The following is a 21,067-nucleotide window of genomic DNA, read 5'->3' as shown; positions in this document are numbered from 1 at the left end:
GCAGGTGTGCTCGGCAGTGGGCACCAGCCAACTCCTGGAGCTGCTCACCACGCTAGAGGCTGTGTTTAAGCTCCCTCCAGCCTGGTTCCTGAGGGAGTGTGGTGAACAGCTGCTCTTAGACGGCTGCTTTAGTGAGATGTACAACTTGGGTAGGAGGTGGGGGGCAAACTGGGAAGGGGGCCACGTTCTCCATCCAGGGCTAGATCCTGGTAGGACTTCCCAGGAGGCTACTGTCAGGTCCATTCTTTTGGACCAACGGGTGCACTCTGGGCTCCAGGCTCCCTCAGTATCCAAAGGAGCCTGGCTTTTCTTCCCATCTCCCACCCTGAACTCCTGCAGCAGCTCTCCGGCTTCTCTCCCGGCTTCTCTCATTGTCAAGGCCAGTCAGCTGCCATGTTCAGCCCACTGCTTTCTCTCTCTGCTCTGGACTGTTCCAGACTGCTCTCGCTCAGATCCACAGAAAGAACTATACTTAGGACTGGTCATGTCCTCAGTTTATCCAGCTACCTCATGCCATCGTTGGGGCCCCCTGCAGCCTTCCACTTCAGGATTCAGTCACTGGAAGCTGTGACTGGCCGAAAGGTGCTACTCTCCTCCAGTCCACATCACTGAAGCACAGGGAGGGAGCAGAGGGTGGGGCAAAGGCCCTAGAACCTCCTAGAGCATGACAACTGTCCTCTGGAACAACCGCACTTGCCTGCTTGCCTGCTCCCTTCTCCACTGTTGTAGTAATGGAGACCTTAGGCCCTGCTGTCCTCTGGGGCAATCCCTAGCTCCATCTTTACCTGAGAATTAGGCCAGAGGGTGGGACAATTCCATTTCTCTGCAGTTATCCATCTTTCAAAATAAATGCCCCTCCCCTCGTGCTCCCAGCAGAGCCTGCCCCACACTGTCACTATGGGGGGGGGGGGAGGACTGACACCCTGGCCTGGGCTGACCTCTAGCAGTTCTGGGGTATTCCTGATTAGTTCTGGGGTATTCCTGATTAGTTCTGGGGTATTCCTGATTAGTTCTTTTGTAATTAGTACCATAATCAATCTCCTACGTTCTCAAGTCTGAGAAACTGCCTTCTCTGTTTCTCTTTATTATTTTCATGTTTGTGTGGAAGGGGAGATGTTCAGTGATTATATGTGCATACACATGTGGAGGCTTGGAGGTCAACCTTGGATGTCCTTTGTCAGGTGCTGGCCACCTTACTTTTTGAGATGAGGTCTCTCACTGGCCTAGAGCTGAGTAGGTTAGGCTGACTCCAGGGATCGGCCTGCCCCTGTCTCCTCAGTTCCGGGATTACAGGCATGCATACTATAGCGGGCGTTTTTGTTTTGTTTTTAACCTGGGTGCTGGGGATCACACTCAGGTCCTGTTTGCAAGGCAAGCAGCTGACTGCACTTCCTCCCAGCCTTGTGCTGGTTTACCTCACAGCGATACCTGAAACAGTTCTAAACCTGAGCTCTACCTCACAGCACAGCGTGACAATTATCCAGGTCACCCAGAGCTGCATGATGTCACACGCGTGTCTCAGGGCATGTTTAGGCAACATCCCAGGGCACCTCCTTGAAGCAGGAGGAGATTCCTTAGCCAAGGTGATCCTTACTTTCTGACCAGGGACTCTCTGGGAGAAGGTGACAGGAGATGGCTTTGCCAAATCTCTCTGGGAAAGGTCTCCATGGATCTGGAAGCAAGGTAGGGGCTGACGGATGGAGTTGTGTGGAGGACAGACTCACCTATGACAAGGGGAAACATCCAAAGAAAGGATGAAGATCCAGGGCTAAGACAAGAGTGGAGAGCACCTTGGAGTGAGGCCTGGCCATATGAGACCTGAGTCTATGGCCGCTTAGAGCAGTCTGGGAAATGAATGGCTGGTGACTCCCTGAGAAAGGAGCTGGCCTGGGCATCCCAGGAGACAATGAGTTAACTATGAAGTTCTATGAAAGTCAAACCCAACAGAGCCAGGGACACTCAGTTCAGGCTCTGCCCTTGCCAGATCTGTACCCTTAGACCCTGTTCTCCGTAGCACTGTCCCCCTAAACCCAAAGAAGAGGTAACATCCAGGAGACAGAGCTGGGAACTGATGGGGAGAAGAAACCCACACCTAGGCTGCCTGCCTCAAGGCCGAGCCTCCAAGCCCAGACCACAAACAGCGCTCCCAGGCAGGCAGTAGGTACCAGGCAGGCAGTAGGTGCCGGGATGAAGGTCCTAGACCCCGCCTACCTCACCCTTCGGGTACCGGTACCGGTACTTGTCCTGATCCCGCAGGGCAAACTCCAGCGGGTAGTGATCCTGGATTTCTTCGTAGGTCATTTCCTCACAGACGCCCTAGGAAGACACAGCAGTCGTCACTGCACCCACGCCAGGCTGACAAGACTAACCTTGGGGTGGAGGAGCAGGCACAGGAGACCAGCATTTTCTGGGCCAGTGGGACCCTCCTAGCACAAATCTGACACTGTGTGGCAAAGCAGACCCTGTCTGGACAGTAAGTTTTAGTGGTAGCCACTTTTGTAGGAAGCTATAGGAATAGCCCTTGCCTGCCCATCACACATCTACCCAGTGGACGGTATAGGATTTAGCACTAATGTGCATGTTTTCCCAAGTCTTTAAAATCTTTTTTTTTTTTTTTGAGACAGGGTTCCTATAAATAGCCATGACTGTCCTGGAACCCAGTATGTAGAGCAGGCTGGCCTCAAACTCAGAGATCCACCTGCCTCTGCCTCCCCAGTGCTGGGATAAAAGGCCCACACCACTTGCCCAGCTTACAAATTTGTTATTGCTTTTACTTATTTGTCTGTTAGTTTACTATGTGTGCCCATGTGCTCATGACATGGCACAGTTGTGGAGGTCAGTTGGGTCCTTCCATTGTGTGAATCCTAGGAGTGGAACTCAGGCTTTCAGGCTTGTCAGCAAGTACCTTACCCACTGAGCTGTCTTGTTGGCCATTGATTTACTTATTTTTCTGGTTTTTAGAGGTCTGTTTCTTTGTGTAGCTCTGGCTGTTATAGAACTGGTTCTATAGACCAGGTTGGCCTTGAACTCTGCCTCCCAAGTGCTGCGATCAAAGGTGTATGCTACCATACTTTTGTTGGCCCCTCTCTAGTCCTGTCTGTTATGAAAGTATTAAATATGAGTAGACGCTGCTGTGTAAACTCTTATTTTAAAGAATTCCTCTGTGGGGCTGGAGAGATGACTTAGCGGTTAAGAGCACTGACTGCTCTTCCAGAGGTCCTGAGTTCAATTCCCATAAACCACATGGTGGCTCACAACCATCTGTAATGGGATCCAATGCCCTCTCCTGGTATGTCTGAAGACAGCTACAGTGTGTGTGTGTGTGTGTGTGTGTGTGTGTGTGTGTGTGTGTGTGTGTGTGTATAATTCATTTGTGTCCTGGAGAAAGAAAGCATGCCAAAATGAAAGAGAAACAGAGAGGAAGAACGAGACAGAGACACGCTACAAACACACACTATCTTATACAAGTGTCAAAACAAGCCAAGCTGGGCACACTGAGAGGTGGAGTCATGAGTGCAAGGCTGGAGGTCAAGGCTGAGCTCACATTAATCTCTATGAGACCCTGTCTCAAAAACCAACATGGGGCTGGAGATGGCAGAGGACCTGAGTTCAATTCCTGGCATCTATGTCAGGCATCTCCCAACTGTGTCTAAATTCCAGAGGATTCAATGCCTTCTTCTGGTCTCTGCAGGCAACACATGTGCGCGCGTGCGCGCGTGCACACACACACACACACACACACACACACACACACACACACACTGACGGAAAGCATCGAAGTGTTATTTGCGCTCTGAGAGGCGCTGAAGAGATTGAACTGTCTCATGAACTCTGGCCTTAAGAAACGATACAAGGTTTGCTGTCAGGAAGCTAAACAGTGTTGTAACAAGTCCCGTCGAATGTGGAAGTGGTTACAGAAGCAGGAAGAATGTTTTAAGTTGCCTCCAAGAGCCTGTTGGTAACAATGTAGATGAAAAGGGGATTGTGGGAAGGCTTAGAGGGAAACAGAGGATGGTAAAGAAAGCCCTGGTCAGGCTGGGAAGATGGCACAGTCAGGAAAGTGCTTGCTGATCACAGGAACCTGAGTTTGGATCTGTAACACTCATGTAAAATGCTAATATGACAGCAGACATTTGTCACCCTAGCACTGGGGAAGCAGTGACTCAAGAACCTGTGGCTCCTGAACACCCACTCGCCCATGTGCACAGCACCCAGAAACAGGGACACAACACACACAAAGCCTCTGTTACTAATATCACCATACCAGGCTGTTGGCGTAAATGTGAGCTTAGTCCGGGGCAGCAGCAAACACTTGCAATCTCAATTGTCAGGAGGCTGAGGAAGGAGGCTCATGAAATCCCAGGCCAGCCTGGGCGACAGACCAAGATCCTGCTTCCAACAGGAGAAAAGAAAGAAATGTGGGTGTTGGGGTGTTTCTGTGAGTCTCAGAAGGAAGGAAGCAAAGTGCCAAGTCACAAAAAAAAAATTAGACAAAAGATGATCATTGTTGCGAAGTGGCAGAAAACTTGGCTCAACTACATTGTAGTGTTGGGAGCTATAATCTGTAGTGCTCTTCTGGCCTCTGAGGGCACCTGCACATGAACATTGCACACATACAGACAAGCAGGCATACACATACATGCATGAAGAAATATATATTAAACATTGGCTCAGCCAGTAAAACACTTGCTGGACAGGAATGAGGACTGGAGTTGAGATCCCATGAACCCACTTAATGACAGGCAGACAAGATGGCCTGCCTACAGTCCCAGCACATGGGAGGCAGAGACAGAGGATCACTGGAGGACTCTGGCTGGCTAGACCAGGCTAGGGGGCTTTGGATTCTGTGAGACTCTGCCTTAAAACCTACGATAGACACTCGGTGTCAACCTCTGGCCTTCCCAAGCACATGCTCTCACACATGTGAACATGCAAACACACATGAATGATGGAGATGACTGCAGCCCTGAAAGGAAGCAGGGAGCCTGGGACCACGGGCAGCTCACTGCTCAGAGCATAACAGTGAAAAGACAGAAAACAGAAAGGAGAAAAATTCAAACCCCCAGAGTTTCAAAGGACTCCCTCTGAAATAAGTGTTCCCTGCCACCTCCTGCCTGTCTTTCAGTCTGAAGAAGGGCCGGCCTATCTGCACTTCTGTAGCCGATGGAGATTTGGAATGCATCAATTCTCCTCAGAGCCCAGTGACCTGAGGCTGCAAGTCCTTCTGCTGTGCAGAGGTGATTGACAGGGCTGTAGCCTAAGGCTGGGCAAAGGAGGCCAGCAGCAATGGAGTCACACCAGAAGTGGGGTGGGAGTGCACCACACTGAGGGCTCCAGCCACAAAGCACTAGTCAGTCTGACTTTCCAAAGCAGAAGTAAAAAATCACTTTAGATACAAACAGCGATAGAAAGTATCCATAGAGAAGCTCAGTAAGAAAACACTAAACCTCACCACAACCTCACAACAGCCTCAAAGGAGTCAATCAGGGGGCATGGGGAGATGGTCAGTGAGCCAGAGCGTTGGCTGCACAGGAAGGAAAGCCTGAGTTCCAATCCTCAGGACCAATGTAAAAAACTAGGCAGGGCTATATACCCCTGTAAGCCCAGTGCTGCGGGGTGGTGACTGGAGGACCACTGAGGCTTGCTGGGTGCCCACGTACTCAGTCAAATACCATCTCAAGGGAAGAAGGCAGAGACGATGGAGTATGACACCCAACTTCCTCTTCTAGCTTCTGGGCACACCCATGTGCACGCATATATGTATATACCACACACAAACACACCCCACCACCCCACAATCACACTATACATACACCACACACAGTATACACATACACCCTGACACAGAACTCCCACACACATACATTTCACATGAACACCCACCTGAACCTATATATACACACACCTCCCACACACAGAATAAAGATTAAAAAACAAAACAAGCCAGGCAGTGGTGGCGCACACCTTTAATCCCAGCACAAGGCAGAGGCAGAGAGGCAGAGGCAGAGAGGGAGAGGCAGAGGCAGAGGCAGAGAGGGAGAGAGGCAGAGGCAGAGAGGCAGAGGCAGAGGCAGAGGCAGAGAGGCAGAGGCAGAGGCAGAGGCAGAGGCAGAGGCAGAGAGGCAGAGGCAGAGGCAGAGGCAGAGAGGCAGAGGCAGAGGCAGAGAGGCAGAGAGGCAGAGAGGCAGAGGCGCAGAGGCAGAGAGGCAGAGGCGCAGAGGCAGAGGCAGAGAGGCAGAGGCAGAGAGGCAGAGAGGCAGAGAGGCAGAGAGGCAGAGAGGCAGAGAGGCAGAGGCAGAGAGGCAGAGAGGCAGAGAGGCAGAGAGGCAGAGAGGCAGAGGCAGAGAGGCAGAGGCAGAGAGGCAGAGAGGCAGAGGCAGAGAGGCAGAGGCAGAGAGGCAGAGGCAGAGGCAGAGAGAGGCAGAGAGGCAGAGAGGCAGAGGCAGAGAGGCAGAAGCAGAGAGAGGCAGAGAGGCAGAGAGGCAGAGGCAGAGAGGCAGAGGCAGAGAGGCAGAGGCAGAGAGGCAGAGGCAGAGGCAGAGAGGCAGAGGCAGAGGCAGAGGCAGAGGCAGAGGCAGAGGCAGAGGCAGAGGCAGAGGCAGAGGCAGAGGCAGAGAGGCAGAGGCAGAGGCAGAGAGGCAGAGAGGCAGAGAGGCAGAGAGGCAGAGAGGCAGAGGCGCAGAGGCAGAGAGGCAGAGGCGCAGAGGCAGAGGCAGAGAGGCAGAGAGGCAGAGAGGCAGAGAGGCAGAGGCAGAGAGGCAGAGAGGCAGAGAGGCAGAGGCAGAGAGGCAGAGGCAGAGGCAGAGAGGCAGAGAGGCAGAGGCAGAGAGGCAGAGGCAGAGAGGCAGAGGCAGAGAGAGGCAGACAGAGGCAGAGAGGCAGAGAGGCAGAGGCAGAGAGGCAGAGGCAGAGAGAGGCGGAGGCAGAGGCAGAGAGGCAGAGGCAGAGAGGCAGAGAGGCAGAGGCAGAGAGGCAGAGGCAGAGAAGGGCAGACAGGCAGAGGCAGAGGGCAGACAGGCAGAGGCAGAGGCAGAGAGGCAGAGGCAGAGGCAGAGAGGCAGAGGCAGAGAGGAGAGAGGCAGAGAGAGAGAGGCAGAGAGGCAGAGGCAGAGAGGCAGAGAGGCAGAGGCAGAGAGGCAGAGGCAGAGAGGCAGAGAGGCAGAGAGGCAGAGGCAGAGAGGCAGAGAGGCAGAGAGGCAGAGGCAGAGGCAGAGAGGCAGAGGCAGAGAGGCAGAGGCAGAGAGGCAGAGAGGCAGAGGCAGAGGCAGAGAGGCAGAGGCAGAGAGGCAGAGAGGCAGAGAGGCAGAGAGGCAGAGGCAGAGAGGCAGAGAGGCAGAGGCAGAGAGGCAGAGAGGCAGAGAGGCAGAGGCAGAGGCAGAGAGGCAGAGGCAGAGAGGCAGAGGCAGAGAGAGGCAGAGAGAGGCAGAGAGGCAGAGAGGCAGAGGCAGAGAACAGAGAGAGGCAGAGAGGCAGAGGCAGAGAGGCAGAGAGGCAGAGGCAGAGGCAGAGAGGCAGAGGCAGAGAGGCAGAGAGGCAGAGAGGCAGAGGCAGAGAGGCAGAGAGGCAGAGAGGCAGAGGCAGAGAGGCAGAGAGGCAGAGAGGCAGAGGGGCAGAGGCAGAGAGGCAGAGGCAGAGAGGCAGAGGCAGAGAGGCAGAGGCAGAGGCAGAGAGAGGCAGAGAGGCAGAGAGAGGCAGAGAGGCAGAGAGAGGCAGAGAGGCAGAGAGGCAGAGGCAGAGAGGCAGAGGGGCAGAGGCAGAGAGGCAGAGGGGCAGAGGCAGAGAGGCAGAGGCAGAGAGGCAGAGAGGCAGAGGCAGAGAGGCAGGGAGGCAGAGGCAGAGAGGCAAAGGCAGAGAGGCAGAGGCAGAGAGGCAGAGGCAGAGAGGCAGAGGCAGAGAGGCAGAGAGGCAGAGAGGCAGAGAGGCAGAGAGGCAGAGGCAGAGAGGCAGAGGCAGAGAGGCAGAGGCAGAGAGGCAGAGAGGCAGAGAGGCAGAGAGGCAGAGGCAGAGAGGCAGAGGCAGAGAGGCAGAGGCAGAGAGGCAGAGAGGCAGAGAGGCAGAGAGGCAGAAAGGCAGAGAGGCAGAGGCAGAGAGGCAGAGAGGCAGAGAGGCAGAGAGGCAGAGGCAGAGGCAGAGGCAGAGGCAGAGGCAGAGGCAGAGGCAGAGGCAGAGGCAGAGGCAGAGGCAGAGGCAGGTGGATTTCTGAGTTAAAGGCCAGCCTGGTCTATAGAGTGAGTTCCAGGACAGCCAGGGATACACAGAGAAACTCTGTCTCAAAAAACTAAAAAACAAAAACAAAAAAACTAATGCCAGGCAGTGGTGGCACACACCTTTAATCCTTGCACTTGGGAGGCAGAGACAGGCAGATCTCTGTAAATTCCAGGCCACCTGGTCTATGTATGTCATAGAGAGTTCCAGCCAGCTGGAACTACATAGAGAGACCATGTCTCAAACAGAAACAAAAATAAAAACAAAAACAACAACAAGCCCTTGAAGTTAGGTAAGTGGTAGGATAATGCCGAGCAGTCTAACATTACTAGGTTCCAGGATGGGAAAAGGTGTTGCAGAAAATATATTTGAGCAAACAGAAAACAAAATATTTTTAAGACCCAGGTATATGTCTATAAACCCAGCCTACAAGTTCTAGGTCAGACCAAGCCCCGTAGCAAGTAAGCTATGTGTTATCTAAAACAAACAAACAAAAGAAAAGTTTTCAAATTTCCTAGTTACAAACCCTCAAATCAAAAATCTCATGTCTCTACTCTGGAAAGACGCTTAGGACAATTCCAGACCTAATCGGATAACCAAATATAATACCACTGCTTACATCAGTTGGTTAGCCACCTGAATTCTACCTGGAAACTAAATTCTCACAGTCCATGGAATTTACACATGGTTCCCAGGAATTATTAGGTGTGTGGTGTGTGGTGTGTGGTGTGTGGTGTGTGTGTGTGTGTGTGTGTGTGTGTGTAGTGTCTTCCCAGGAAAAGTTTTGTCATGCAGCAGTGACCGGCAAGCAAGATAAATCACAACCAAGTCCATATAAGGAAAAACCATAATTAAATGCTGAAAACCACCATCAGTGAGAATTCCGAAAGCGTTCAGAGAAGGGGAGAAGCTTCTCAAACAAACATGCAACAGGGCACCCAAACAGCATGTAACAGGCTTATTATTATTATTATTATTATTTATAAGGTTATTATTTTAGATAGGGCTTCTCTGTGTGTAGCCCTGGTTGGCCTGGAACTCACTCTGTAGACCAGTCTGGCCTTGAACTCACAGAGATCTGCCTGCCTCTGCCTCTTAAGTCTACCTAGAGAATTCCAAGACAGCCGGGGCTACACAGAGAAACCCTGTCGTAGGGGTAGGGTGGATATGTCATGCTAGGCTGTCTTATCTGCACCTCCGGATCCCTCTTCCCTTCCCTAGCGCTCTCACTGCAGGAAGCTGACCACCCTGGACGGGACCTATAAGGCCATGAAGGATGAAGCCACAGCAAGGGACATGAGCTGGTCACTCCAGGATGGGTCTTCATTGGGACCATCCCATCTCACAGGGTGGCCTCTCCTCCTTCTCTCTTCTGGACAGTGACAGCAAGAGTCACGGTCCCTGCTGTTGGGGGATCATCCCCACACAATATGCCCCATGACTTCCGTTTCTTCACGAGCAGTCCCTCTATCCTCCCCTGGACGATTGTCAGCCTAGCTAACTCTGTGGCCCTGTTTTGCTTCTTTGATGTTTTCCCTCCGCTCTTCTGCCCCTTTCCTCTTACTTTGAATTCCAGAGGCGACAAGACATCCTCCTGACAAGGTAACAGCTGCAGCAGAAGAGTGAGCTTTGCAAACAGACCATCCCACAGTGAGATCACTCGCACCATGAGAGCAGCCGGCGACCCAGGCTGCCGAGGTGCGCCCTGCAACTGCATAATTATCTCTTAGAACCAGGCTGCTCCTCTCGGGTGCTTCTCCTGAATCTCTTGCAGAACTAGAGAGGAGACGGTGACCAGCCCACTGCTGACCACACAAGACTTCCTGCCTCGGAAACTACACAAACCCCAAACTCTTCCCTTCTTTGCTTCCCCTTTATACAAAATCTCGGAGTTCCTCTCAGTCCCTTGAAGATGGACTTAGGGGTCAGCGGACCTGTAGCTGCCCATCTCTACAGCCTCAGACTGACTGTATCTCCTCTCTTCTTCTCACCTTATCTCTCAACACCATATTAGAGTGGGCAAGGAAACAAATTCTGTTGAGACTCCTAGAGCCATTGGCCTTTGCCCTAAAACTCCACCAACAAGTAGAAACAAGAATCTGTTTCTTTTTATGGACCACAAATTCTTATTACAAAGTTTTCTTTTTAGTCCAGGGTCTCAGGTAGCCCAAGATGGCCTCAAGCCAATAGTACCTTGAACTTCCACTCTTCTTGTCTTCACCCTCCTAAGTACAGAGATTAAAGGCACATACCCCCGAGACTGGTTTATGAACTTCTAGAACATCCACCCAGGGCTCTGTGCTAACTAAGCTGTCCCCAACCCACAAGCTATAAGACTCACATTATTTTATATTTTAAAAAAATATATAGGGCTGGAGAGATGGCTTAGTGGGTAAGAGCACTGACTGCTCTTCAGAAGGTCCTGAGTTCAAATCCCAGCAACCACATGGGGGCTCACAAGCACTCGTAATGAGATCTGATGCCCTCTTCTAGTGTGTCTAAAGACCGCTACAGTGTACTTATTTATAATAATAAATATATATTTAAAAAAAATATCGGGCTGGAGAGATGGCTCAGTGGTTAAGAGCACTGAGTGCCCTTCCAGAGGTCCTGAGTTCAATTCCCAGAAACCATATGGTGGCTCACAACCATCTGTAATGGGATCCGATGCCCTCTTCTGGTGTGTCTGAAGATAGCTACAGTGTATTCACATACACAAAATAAAAATAAATATTAAAAAATAGAAATATATACAGCAAACAGTAAAATATAGAAAGCAAAAAAGAAATTTGAGAAAAATAATCATGATTACAGTCTAAGACCACTCAACTATTTATGATGACCAAGTTCACAAACAAACAAGAAAAACCCTAAGGATGCAGGGAATTGAAAGGATATAATTACAGAAGCTGAAATTGATCAATTATACATACAAACTTTTCTTATGAAAAGTTCAGCCACACAGAAAATGAGGAGGCAACAGTAAGCTAGCACCTGGCCTGTACCTCGTAGTCATGAACAGTAACCCAGAGCAAATGCGCTTCAATTGAAGCTGCAACTGCTTCCTCCCACTGCCTACACAACTGGACGGTGTGAGGGAAACGGTGCCTGAAGGGGGGCGGGGGGGCGGGGGGGGGGGGAGAGGGACAGAATGTGAGAACAGAGACATAGTCAGAGCTTAATGGCAGAATCCCACAGTCTGTCTGGTGTCCCTCAGGCCTTCTCCCTGAGGTCCTTACAGGCAGGATCAGAGGCCTGTTTCTAAGCCAACAGATCACAGCAAAGGTGACAAGCTGTCACCAGGTCACACTGTATTGTAAATTTCCATTTTAGTAAATAAAGAGACAGAGGTTCTTTCTTACTGACTTTGAAGAACTGCGACTGGCCTGCATGTGTGGCCTGCAGGAGCTCAGATCCTGGGATGTGGCAGCGAGGTCAGTAGGCTTACTCCCATAGCCATAAGGAGACGAACCCTGATAACAAGCATGGGTTCGAAGGAGACCCCAAGCCTTAGAAGAGACAGACTTCCTGGCTGACATGTAATTGCACACTGATAAACTGGGCGGAGAGCCCAGCCACACCCAGCCTCAGCAGCAGCGAGGTCATTAATCTGTGCTGTCGGAGGGACTAAGTGTGTGAGGGTGCTTTGTAAGGCTTTCTTCTCCATGGCCAGGTAAGAGCACACGGATGGCAGACACTTACACAGGCACATTAGTGCATATGAATGCAAGTAAGAACTCTTAAAAATGCAAAAGAGAATACAGAGCTCTATCCAGCCCTCATCTCAGAAAAGATGGAAAATCCACTGAATCCCTATTCGAGTATCAGAGGACTTGGGCGTCTGCACCTTGCCTGTTCAGATTCAGGACACCCCACCCCGGCCTCTGGTATTCTCCATCCCTCTCCTTGCCACACACCAGTGAGAGACAGCAGCATTTGTCCTTCTGTGCCCGCCTATCTCACGTAATTTAATGTCCCCCAGGCTCATTCAAGTTGCTGCAAAGAATAGAATTTCTGGTTTTATTCTGATTTAAACAAAACAACTATGAAAAAAACTTATAAGACAATTAGTACACTGTGAACATGGACTGGATAGTTAATGACCCTCGCTTTCTCTTCTTTTAATTCTAATTAATTAATTTTTCAGATAGGTTCATAGTATAACTTTAGCTGGCCTAGAACCTCTGCCTCCTGGGTGCTAGGATTAAAGGCAAGCACCACCACATTTATTTATTTTATGTGCATCAATGTTTTGCCTATACATATGCCTATATGAGGATGTCGGATCCCCTGGAACTGGAGTTACAGACAAGAGTGTTGGGAATTGAACCCAGGTCCTCTGGAAGAACAGCCAGTGCTCCTGACTGATGAACCATCTCTCCAACCCCTGCTTTTATTTTTTACAGAGGGTCTCCCTATATAGCCCAGGCTAGCTTGGAACTTACTGGATCAACCTACATCTGTCTCCAGAGTGCTAAGATTAAGGGTATGCACCACCACCTGGGATAATATTCTTTACTGTCATAGATAAATTCTCTACAATAACCTTTAAAACCAGCCAGGGATGGGATCAGCCCAGTGTTGTCACCACCCTGGAGGACAGAAGCTTGATAGGGCTTTTCAATTAACAAAACAAGGACACCTATCTACCCATCCTGTGTCTGCCAGAGCAGATACAAGAAACACTAGGCCAAGGTCGGGAACTAGGGCCAGGTCATTCTCATTACAAAGACTAGGGCCTTAGAAACTTCAAGAGATAAACCGAAAACTACTAGATAAAGGTCCCGAGGGGCCAGTGGATGACATCCTGGACCATTGGTGACATCCCAATGGTCAATTTGGACCCTGGCCTCAGTTCCTACCCTGAAGCCACTGTGCCCCTCTGACTACAGCCTCCTTCCGTGCCTTGACTTCCAGCTTTCTCTTCCACCTTATCGGAGGACATCTAAAGCCACCCACTGGACCCTTTGATGCTGGGGCTCCCCAGGGTTTGGACTCTGGCCCCGCTTCCCCATCTGCCGCGGCACCCATTCGACAAGCTCCAGAACCTCACCTGTGCAGGCTGCCCAAGCTCTGCCTTCTCCTTAGAGATCAGGCCGTATCTGGGCATCCACTCCTGAACACCTGTCAGGACTTTTCCCTCTTACTCAGCACATGTCTACTGAGCAGCCACCATGTGGTGAACAAGGTGGGCACAGTTCCTGTCCTTAGGTGACTCATCTCCTCTGCCCAGAGCCCAGCCCAGTGGCTGGAAACATGGCGATAGCCTGAACACCACTGTCCTTTTGACTCCATGTGTCTCCACCAGGGCCCTGGTCCTCAGAACCTGGTCCTAGTTCCTGGAAAAGGGTGGATAAGTAATGAAACGGACAAATCCACCTTCCCTTCCTCTCCCACTGACAGAGGTTCCAGCTTTCATTACCTCACTGTGAGCGCCTGTTTCTCTCCTACAGCCCATCCCTCACATCACCCAACAAAATTGTTCAATGTTGTGTAGGGTAATTATTCTGAGATTTGCATCCATTAAAGACTTCTGCTTCTGGCACTGAAAACCAGCTTTTTCAATCAACAACTCAGTAGACAGTGAGCCCACGACTACCCAAAGGTTACCCATCACTAGCTGCCCAACAAAAGCAAAGCAATTCTCTGACATGCCCGACGCTTGCTGAAAGGGTACCAGGTATGCACTGGATCCAGAATATATTAATGCCCCCTATAAGTCAGCAACAAAAAGGCGATAATCCAATTTGAGGAGACACAAAGAAAAAGACCACAAATAAGGTTCTAAGAAAGAGAGGAGCTGGGTGATGGCCCATGCCCGAGATCCTGCCACTCAGAAGGCTGAGACAGGAAAAGAGCCACAGTCCAAGGACAGTGGAGCTGTGTATAATGAGTTCCAAGTTAGACTGAGCCACAGAGGGAGAGCTATGCTCCCAAAACAAAACATGACTGATCAATAGACAGACAGACAGATAGATCTGATGACTAATAACAAGTGAGAACTTCTTTAACCACATCAACATGATACTGGTATGTAAACAGATATACATGTCATATATGAATGTAATATAAAAAGGAAATAGATCCACAGGAAAAATAGGGGCAGATGTTTACATTAATTAGCTGATGAAAGATCGGATATTAGAATTTTTGTCATAGCATCAAATTAAAATTTGTTGGTCCAGAGAGTGTACCTGTGGGACCAGGGACACAGCACAGCTGGCAGCAAGCTTGCCTGACAAGCATGAAGTCTGGTCTTCAGTACTGTCAAAAAGAGAGGGAGAGAAAAGAAAGGAAAAGAAAAGCCTAGATAGTTTAAACGCAAGAGAGGAGAGTGTGGGGGCTAAGGAACAGTGAGAGAAACCATAACAGGCCGGTAAACTGCCACGTGCGGTTTGAGGTCACTGAGAAGCTGGCTGTGGAGTCAGGCTCCCCCCACCCCCCCCCCCGCCCCCTCCTTTCAGCAAGTCTATCTTCAAGTGTCCTCCATGGTCTGTGGGTGGCCTGCCCCTTACTCAGCACTCGAGCCCCAGGGTGAAAACACTGTGTCCTTGAGAATAGCTTGAAGGTCACCCATTTCTAACTCATGTTACTTTCTGTTGTGTATGGATATTTTACCTGCATATATGTCTGTGAACCAAGTACATGTCTGGTGCCCACAGAGGCCAGAAGAGGGCGTCAGATCTCCTAGCTCTGGAGTCACAGATGGTTGTGAGTCTCCATATGGGGAATGGGAATCGAACCCAGGTCTTTCTTAAAGAGTAGTTTAAAAAAATAATTTTTTAAATCTCTATTTGTGTGTGTGTGTGAGTGTCAAGTTTGGTGGAACTAGAGTTATCCGTAGTTGTGAGCTAGGATCTGAACTTTGGAAGGGCTGAACCATCTCTCCAGCCAAGAGAGGCCAAGAAGTCACTGTTGTTAATCCTGTGATATTTGGGGAGCAAGCAAGAGAAACTCGTTCTAAATCCTGCTGATATGTTTCCAGACTCCATTTAACCACAGTTCAGGGTTCCAGGCCCTAGGGGAGCTAGGGCCTTTCTAATAGCTGAACAGCTTCTGTGTTAAGGAGACAGTTGTCATAGTCCTGACATCTCAAGGACAACTTCTCCATTTTGCTGGCAGGTTAAACTAAGTACATGTTCCCAGGCCCAGGAACCTACCCTGGTTGGCAATAACTTGGCATAGATGTTGCAAGCTTCAATATTCTGTAACATTCTGGCTTGTTGGAGTCTCTGTTCTGTAGCCCTGATCGATCAGTAGCAGCTTAGTTACAATAAACTTTTGTCATCTGCACTGACCTGGAGCTTGAGTTACGTTGTACTTAAACAGATCCCTTAACAGTATAAAAAATGTCCACCGTGGGAAAGAAAAGTCCAACATCCGGCTGGCCGTGGGAAGCTCACTCACAGAGCAAGCTCAATGAACAGCATCGGCCTCAACTTCCCCAGTCAGTTCCCACAGGTGTCCCGAATGCCTGACCTGGTAATGTCATATTCTTGTGTTCTTGTGCCACCCCTCCTGGATTGCTATATTTATTCTTTCACATAAGAAGCTTCACCTGAGCTGGGCAGTGGTGGCGCACGCCTTTAATCCCAGCACTCGGGAGGCAGAGGCAGGTGGATTTCTGAGTTCCAGTCCAGCCTGGTCTACATAGTGAGTTCCAGGACAGCCAGGGCTACACAAAGAAACCCTATCTCAAAAAACAAAAAAACAAAACCCAAAAAAAGCTCAAAAGTATGACTACCCTACATTATTCTCCAGACCATACTGAGCACAAATTAGGGCAGGCAGATCTCCCTGGCCCTGAGGACAGTGCCTAGGAGGCAGGTAGGGGAGGAAGGGACCGTAGTTACCGCATCGATCTCGTTGAGGACCTTCCACTGCTCATAAGGGACGCTCAGCGCCTCGGCTGTCTGGATCGTCCTCTTCATCTGGCTCGTCCAGACCTTCAGATCCTTAATGTTCTGGTCACTGATGAACTGGGCCAGATGCTTGGAAAACTGGAACACATTTACAGCACACTCAGCCCCACAGGTCCTGGGCTGCCTCAAGCATAGGCCCCACAGGGTCCTGACCAAACCCAGGAAGTGGGTTTAGTTTTTAAAAAGTCACACTAACTTCCCAATGGTGTACACATCCAAGTTCTGTGCCTTCTCCCCAGACCCCAGGAGCAACCCCAGATTTGTTGATCAACTGCCCCAAGGCCATGTAACCTCTTCTATGAGTCCTCGATATCCCCCTGAACCATGTCAAGGCCATAGCTGTTCAGTTGGGGCTCGGGCTGCTCTAAGGGGAATGGCCTCTGCCTGGAGAATGTTCATGTGCGTTTGCTCAGCACCTCATCCCCTTTCCCACGTTCTACACCGGATAATGACTCTCTGCCTCAACTGCACATTGGCTATAGCAGCCCCTACACACATATTCACATATCCATCCCTCTACCTGAAGGTACCGATGCACCGATGCATGCCCATGTGCATCACACACACACACACACTGACCTCCCGGCCCCGGGGGGACAGTCCAGGATCCCCACCAATCCGGCCCTTGAGGTTTAGCTCGCTCTCCCCATGCCGGCAGAGGTAGATGGAGCGGGGTGTCACATGGATGTTCATGAGGTAATAAACGATGCGACTCTGGATGTGATCAGCAACACGGTTCACCACATAGCTCTGGCCCACGTCCATGATCTTGATGTAGGACAGATCCCTTGCCAGAGAGAAGGTAGAGAGCGCCTGTGAGGGTGGCCAGGCCCTTGGAAGCACACCGGCAGCCACAGGAACTAGCTGAAAAGCCTGCGACTCTGCCCACTGGATCTGGGATCACAACACACAGGACCGGCAGCTGGTGTGAGAGTGGCAGGGGGTGAGGCAGCTGGGACACACCTCAGTGACACACATACACGTGCTGTGGGGGTGGGGGGTCAACACTCATTGTGCTAAAGGGGACAGCTAGAACAGTGGTCGGTGAAGTCATATCAGGATTTTACTGCTGCGTGTGTGTTTCCAGACCCCTTCCTGTCACCCTCTGTGCTCCGTAAGCTGAACCAGAGACAGCTGTTCCTACGGCTGACCTGGCAGACGCTGGCAAGCGCTGCACTCCCCAAAGTTCCTAGGCAGCTTTCTTTCCCCCAGAGACCCTCGCCTCCAGTCACACAGTCAGGGTCACATATACGCCAAGGAGCTACTACCCCTCCTCCTCAGGCATCCTGTGGCCAAGAAGCACAGGAAGACAGTGCTGGCCTCTCTCTCCACTTTGCGCCTGGGCGATGCTTCTGCTTAGAGAGCACATATGTTGGCAGCGGTGGGGAGGGATGACTTAGCAAGTGCTGAAGCTGGGCTGTGACTTAGCAGTGCTGGGATCGGGCTGTGACTTGGCCATGCTGGGGACAGGCAGTGACTTAGCAGTGCTGGGAACGGGGGGGTGAAGCAGCTGAGAGTTCCCGGATGTTCTCATACAAGTTCTCCCTGTCTGTACCCTTATTACCTTTACTCTACCAATAACCCCGGGAGCAACGTTTGCTGACAGGTCTAACTGGGGCTGTTCAGGGTGAGGCTCTCGTGCAGTAGCCCTGCAGAGTGACAAGAAGCAATGCCGGGGAGGCGGGGGGGGGGGGGGGAGTTGAATAACAAGGCCACACAGGGACAGGCCTAAGGGCCACTCAGCTCCAGTCTGGCTGCAGAGCCCAGCAGAGGGGAGATGTGTCAGCCCACGGGCAACACAGGCACCACCATTCTATGAGTACCCGGAAGCCGTCCCTCTAGCAGCTGCTGTGTTCCTTGGATCATATATTATACATTATATATGATCATACATTATCTATTCTTATGTAATCATAAACACCAAACACATATTTATAACCCAGCCTTTCACTTAACACTGTGCAATGCACGCTCCCACGTCTTTCTATAATTATGGTTTATGGTGACTAAGATTTCACCATGGCCTCAGTGCTATTTACTTCATTCACTGCTGCTGGTTATACTTAGGCCAAGAGGCACAGTACTGCCAACAACGCAAATGCCGCCCACAGGCTGTTTTCTATCAAGTTTTAGTGGAACACACCCATGGCCATTTATTTACAGTTTCTTTTGCAGCACAATGGCACAGTCAGTAACTGTAGCAGGGTTCCAAACCCTAAATAAACCATTCATTATCTGGCCAGTTGGCTGGAGATGTTGCTGATGCCAGCCACAAGACCCTCAGCTGGGCACCCACTTTGGAAGTGAAGGTCCTTGGCCACTCAGCACTCCTGCTTGCCATTCTGTCCCAGAGGGAGGCAGATGGACCTGACAAGTAGTGGCCATCGACTGCTGCTCATAGGCAGATCTGGCTAGCTCCTGTCCACTCCCCAACAGCAGAATGAAAGAAATGTATGAAGTGTTTGCAAACACCTTTTGGGAAGGCCTCCTGCATAGAAATTAGGTTTGATTTTATAGTGAGACAGGAGAAAGTCCCACAGGAGGTAATGAGTGTTCTGTAAGCCACCTCTAGCCAACAACTTCTGCCTCAAGGAAAGAAACAAAAGTGGTCAGACCACACCGGCCTTCTGGAGTGCTTCCCTGAGAGGCCATCACCCTTAGGCGACCACCACACGGAGCCACCACAGGGAATCACACCGAGATGGCCAAGTGGACTCCCCCCACCCCCCTCAGTGCCGCTGCAGCCACGGGGCTCTCTCACCCACCTGTCCAGGTCTTCATCCAGCGACTCATATGAGTTTTCATAGCATTCAATGCGCCTCATGAAGTCTTCGGTGGCTTCGTCGCTGTCCCGGTTGACATAGTCAGGGCTGCCCAGCTTCACTTGCTGTCGGAGTCAGGCACAGAGCAAGAAGCCATCAGGGCTGGAATCCAGGCAGAGCCAGAAAGCAAGAGCACAGCTAGGCAGGGGGCAGGGAGGTGGGACCAGAAGCCAGGCCAGGGCTGGGGGCCTGAGGCCAGAGCCTAGCTGGGGACTGCTCCCATCAGGAATGCTCCGCCTGTTAGCCTTTCACCCTGTGTCTCAGTGAGAAGCCTACAGCTCTTTCTCCTGAATTATCTTTCAAACCCATACAGCCATTCGAGATAAATGAGGAGTACAGATTAAGACAGGGAGTGGGAAAAAAACCCACTTAAATAGAAACCCAGCCCACCCTGACTGAGGTACCCTTCTGCTGGCCAGGGCTGTGGGGGAGGGGAACGCAGAGCAAGGAACGGGAAAAGAGCAAGAACGAAGGCCCATGAGGCACACAGCCCTCTACACAACTGGTCCTCAGGACTCCAGGCTCATCCACCTCCCCAGTCCCACAAAATTTAAGATCACTGAAGGTCAGGCCAAGAACCAGCCCAAACTGGGACGGGAACCTCACTGTCAAACGGCACCTGTCTCCTTCGTTATCATCCCAAGGAAGTCAGATGTACTGCTTACCACGATGTTGGCAGCAACAACCTCAGGATCCACACAGATAGATTCAACAAAGAAGGTCTACAGCAAGGACAGAAGACGCAGGGAGGGCAGGGACAAGACCACAGGCACGGTTAGTGACTTGCATTTCCTCCCTGAGTGTCCCCCTGCACCCGCGGCCATGCTGACCAAGCTGGAGTGTCATGTAGCTAAATGAGGTATCACTGTGTCCCGGGCTCTCCCACTACAGCCCTAGAAAGCAAATTCCAGGAGGAAGGGAAACTGCACCTCCCTCTCAAATCCCTCAGCCACTCGATGCCCAGTGCTCACGAACACTGGGAGGCTGCAAACGGAGTCTCCGAGGGTCCAGATACACAACAGCTCAGCTAAGAAAGGGTGCCCAGAAGATCTCACCTTGTAGCCATTCTGTTCTCCAAAGTTAAAGATCATCGCTCTCCGCTCTCGGGTCGTATTGGTTGCATCAAAAACCTAGGACCAAACTGGGGTGAGTTCAGGACTCTGGCCCAGGGCTGCAGCCCAGGCGCCCTTGGGGCCCCGGGCTTCCTGCCAGGATGCTGCCCAGGCCAGAGTCTGACCTGGCTCCTGCAGCCTCTCATAGAGAGATGTGCTCAGCAGTGCTCGCACAGCAGCCGCTCGATTCACCTGCGACCAGAGAAATCTAGCAAAACCAGCTAAGCCCAGTACTGCGATTTGGATGTGGTTTTTCTCCTAAGGTTCATGTCCAAGTTCTCCCAAGAGAGATGCAAGTCTGGCCTACCCAGCTCCGTGGTTTTCTATCTCCAGTGTGATCTTTCCCTCAGTGGCTCCTGTCACAATGCTATTTAGACCCTTAACAAAGGCTGGGGGGTGGGGAAGTGCCCAATCTAGAACCTTTAGCCTCACAACTGTAAGCTAAACCTCTTTTGTGAGGGACGGAGACAGGATCTCACTATGCAGTCCAGGTGGCTTTGAACTTACTGTGTAGGACAGTCTGGCCTCAGACAGGCAGCAATCCCCCTGCCTATGTTTCTCAAGTGCTGAGATTACAAGTATGTGATACCACACCTAACAACACCTCTTTTTCTTTTTTATATATTTTTCACTATATTTAGTGTGTGTGTGTGTGTGTGTGCATGTGTAGTCAAGCCAGAAGACCCAAATTCAAACAGAAAAAACGTTTTTTTGTCTGTTTGTTTTTGTTTTGTTGTTGTTGCTGTTTAAATCAACCAACCAACTGACCAAACAAACATCAGGACATTTCTGCTAGGCAAGGCCTCACCCCAAGTATTCCCCAAGCACTATTCTGTTGTTTGGACATGGGCTCTCAGGCACCCCAGGCTGGCCTACAGCTCCTTATACAGCCAAGGACGCTCCAATCCTCCTGCCTCTACCTCCGTAGAACGGGAACTACAAGCACGCAAAACCATGCTCAGTTTATTCCGTGCTAGAGGTCAAATCCCAGACTCCGCGCCTGCTA

At 50.9% G+C, this 21,067-nt stretch overlaps 1 protein-coding gene across 12 annotated transcripts in view; it reads right to left on the bottom strand.

Annotated features, from left to right (window-relative positions):
* Pfkfb4 (6-phosphofructo-2-kinase/fructose-2,6-biphosphatase 4) overlaps positions 1–21,067 on the bottom strand; it is a 43,965-nt gene that overhangs the window by 4,874 nt on the left and 18,024 nt on the right. For 8 of the 12 annotated variants that reach the window (NR_153429.1, XM_006512135.3, XM_006512134.3 and 5 more), the window contains exons 5-10: positions 20,005–20,079; positions 19,615–19,671; positions 18,893–19,014; positions 16,707–16,914; positions 16,059–16,205; positions 2,212–2,316 (exon numbers count right to left, since the gene is read on the bottom strand). Coding sequence is in view for 10 of the 12 variants with exons in the window: in XM_006512135.3 (XP_006512198.1) it covers positions 2,212–2,316; positions 16,059–16,205; positions 16,707–16,914; positions 18,893–19,014; positions 19,615–19,671; positions 20,005–20,079 (714 nt within the window). In the remaining 2 variants the exon portion in view is untranslated. Of the gene's footprint in view, positions 1–2,211; positions 2,317–16,058; positions 16,206–16,706; positions 17,777–18,892; positions 19,052–19,614; positions 19,672–20,004; positions 20,080–21,067 lie in introns of those variants that run through there. The other 4 variants (XM_017313404.1, XM_017313403.1, NR_153430.1 and 1 more) reach the window with 3 other exon arrangements.

The sequence above is a fragment of the Mus musculus genome, chromosome 9 (assembly GCF_000001635.26).
Source record: "Mus musculus strain C57BL/6J chromosome 9, GRCm38.p6 C57BL/6J".
In the NCBI taxonomy this organism is placed as follows: Eukaryota; Metazoa; Chordata; class Mammalia; order Rodentia; family Muridae; genus Mus; species Mus musculus.
This window is presented reverse-complemented; position numbering and strand designations above follow the sequence as displayed.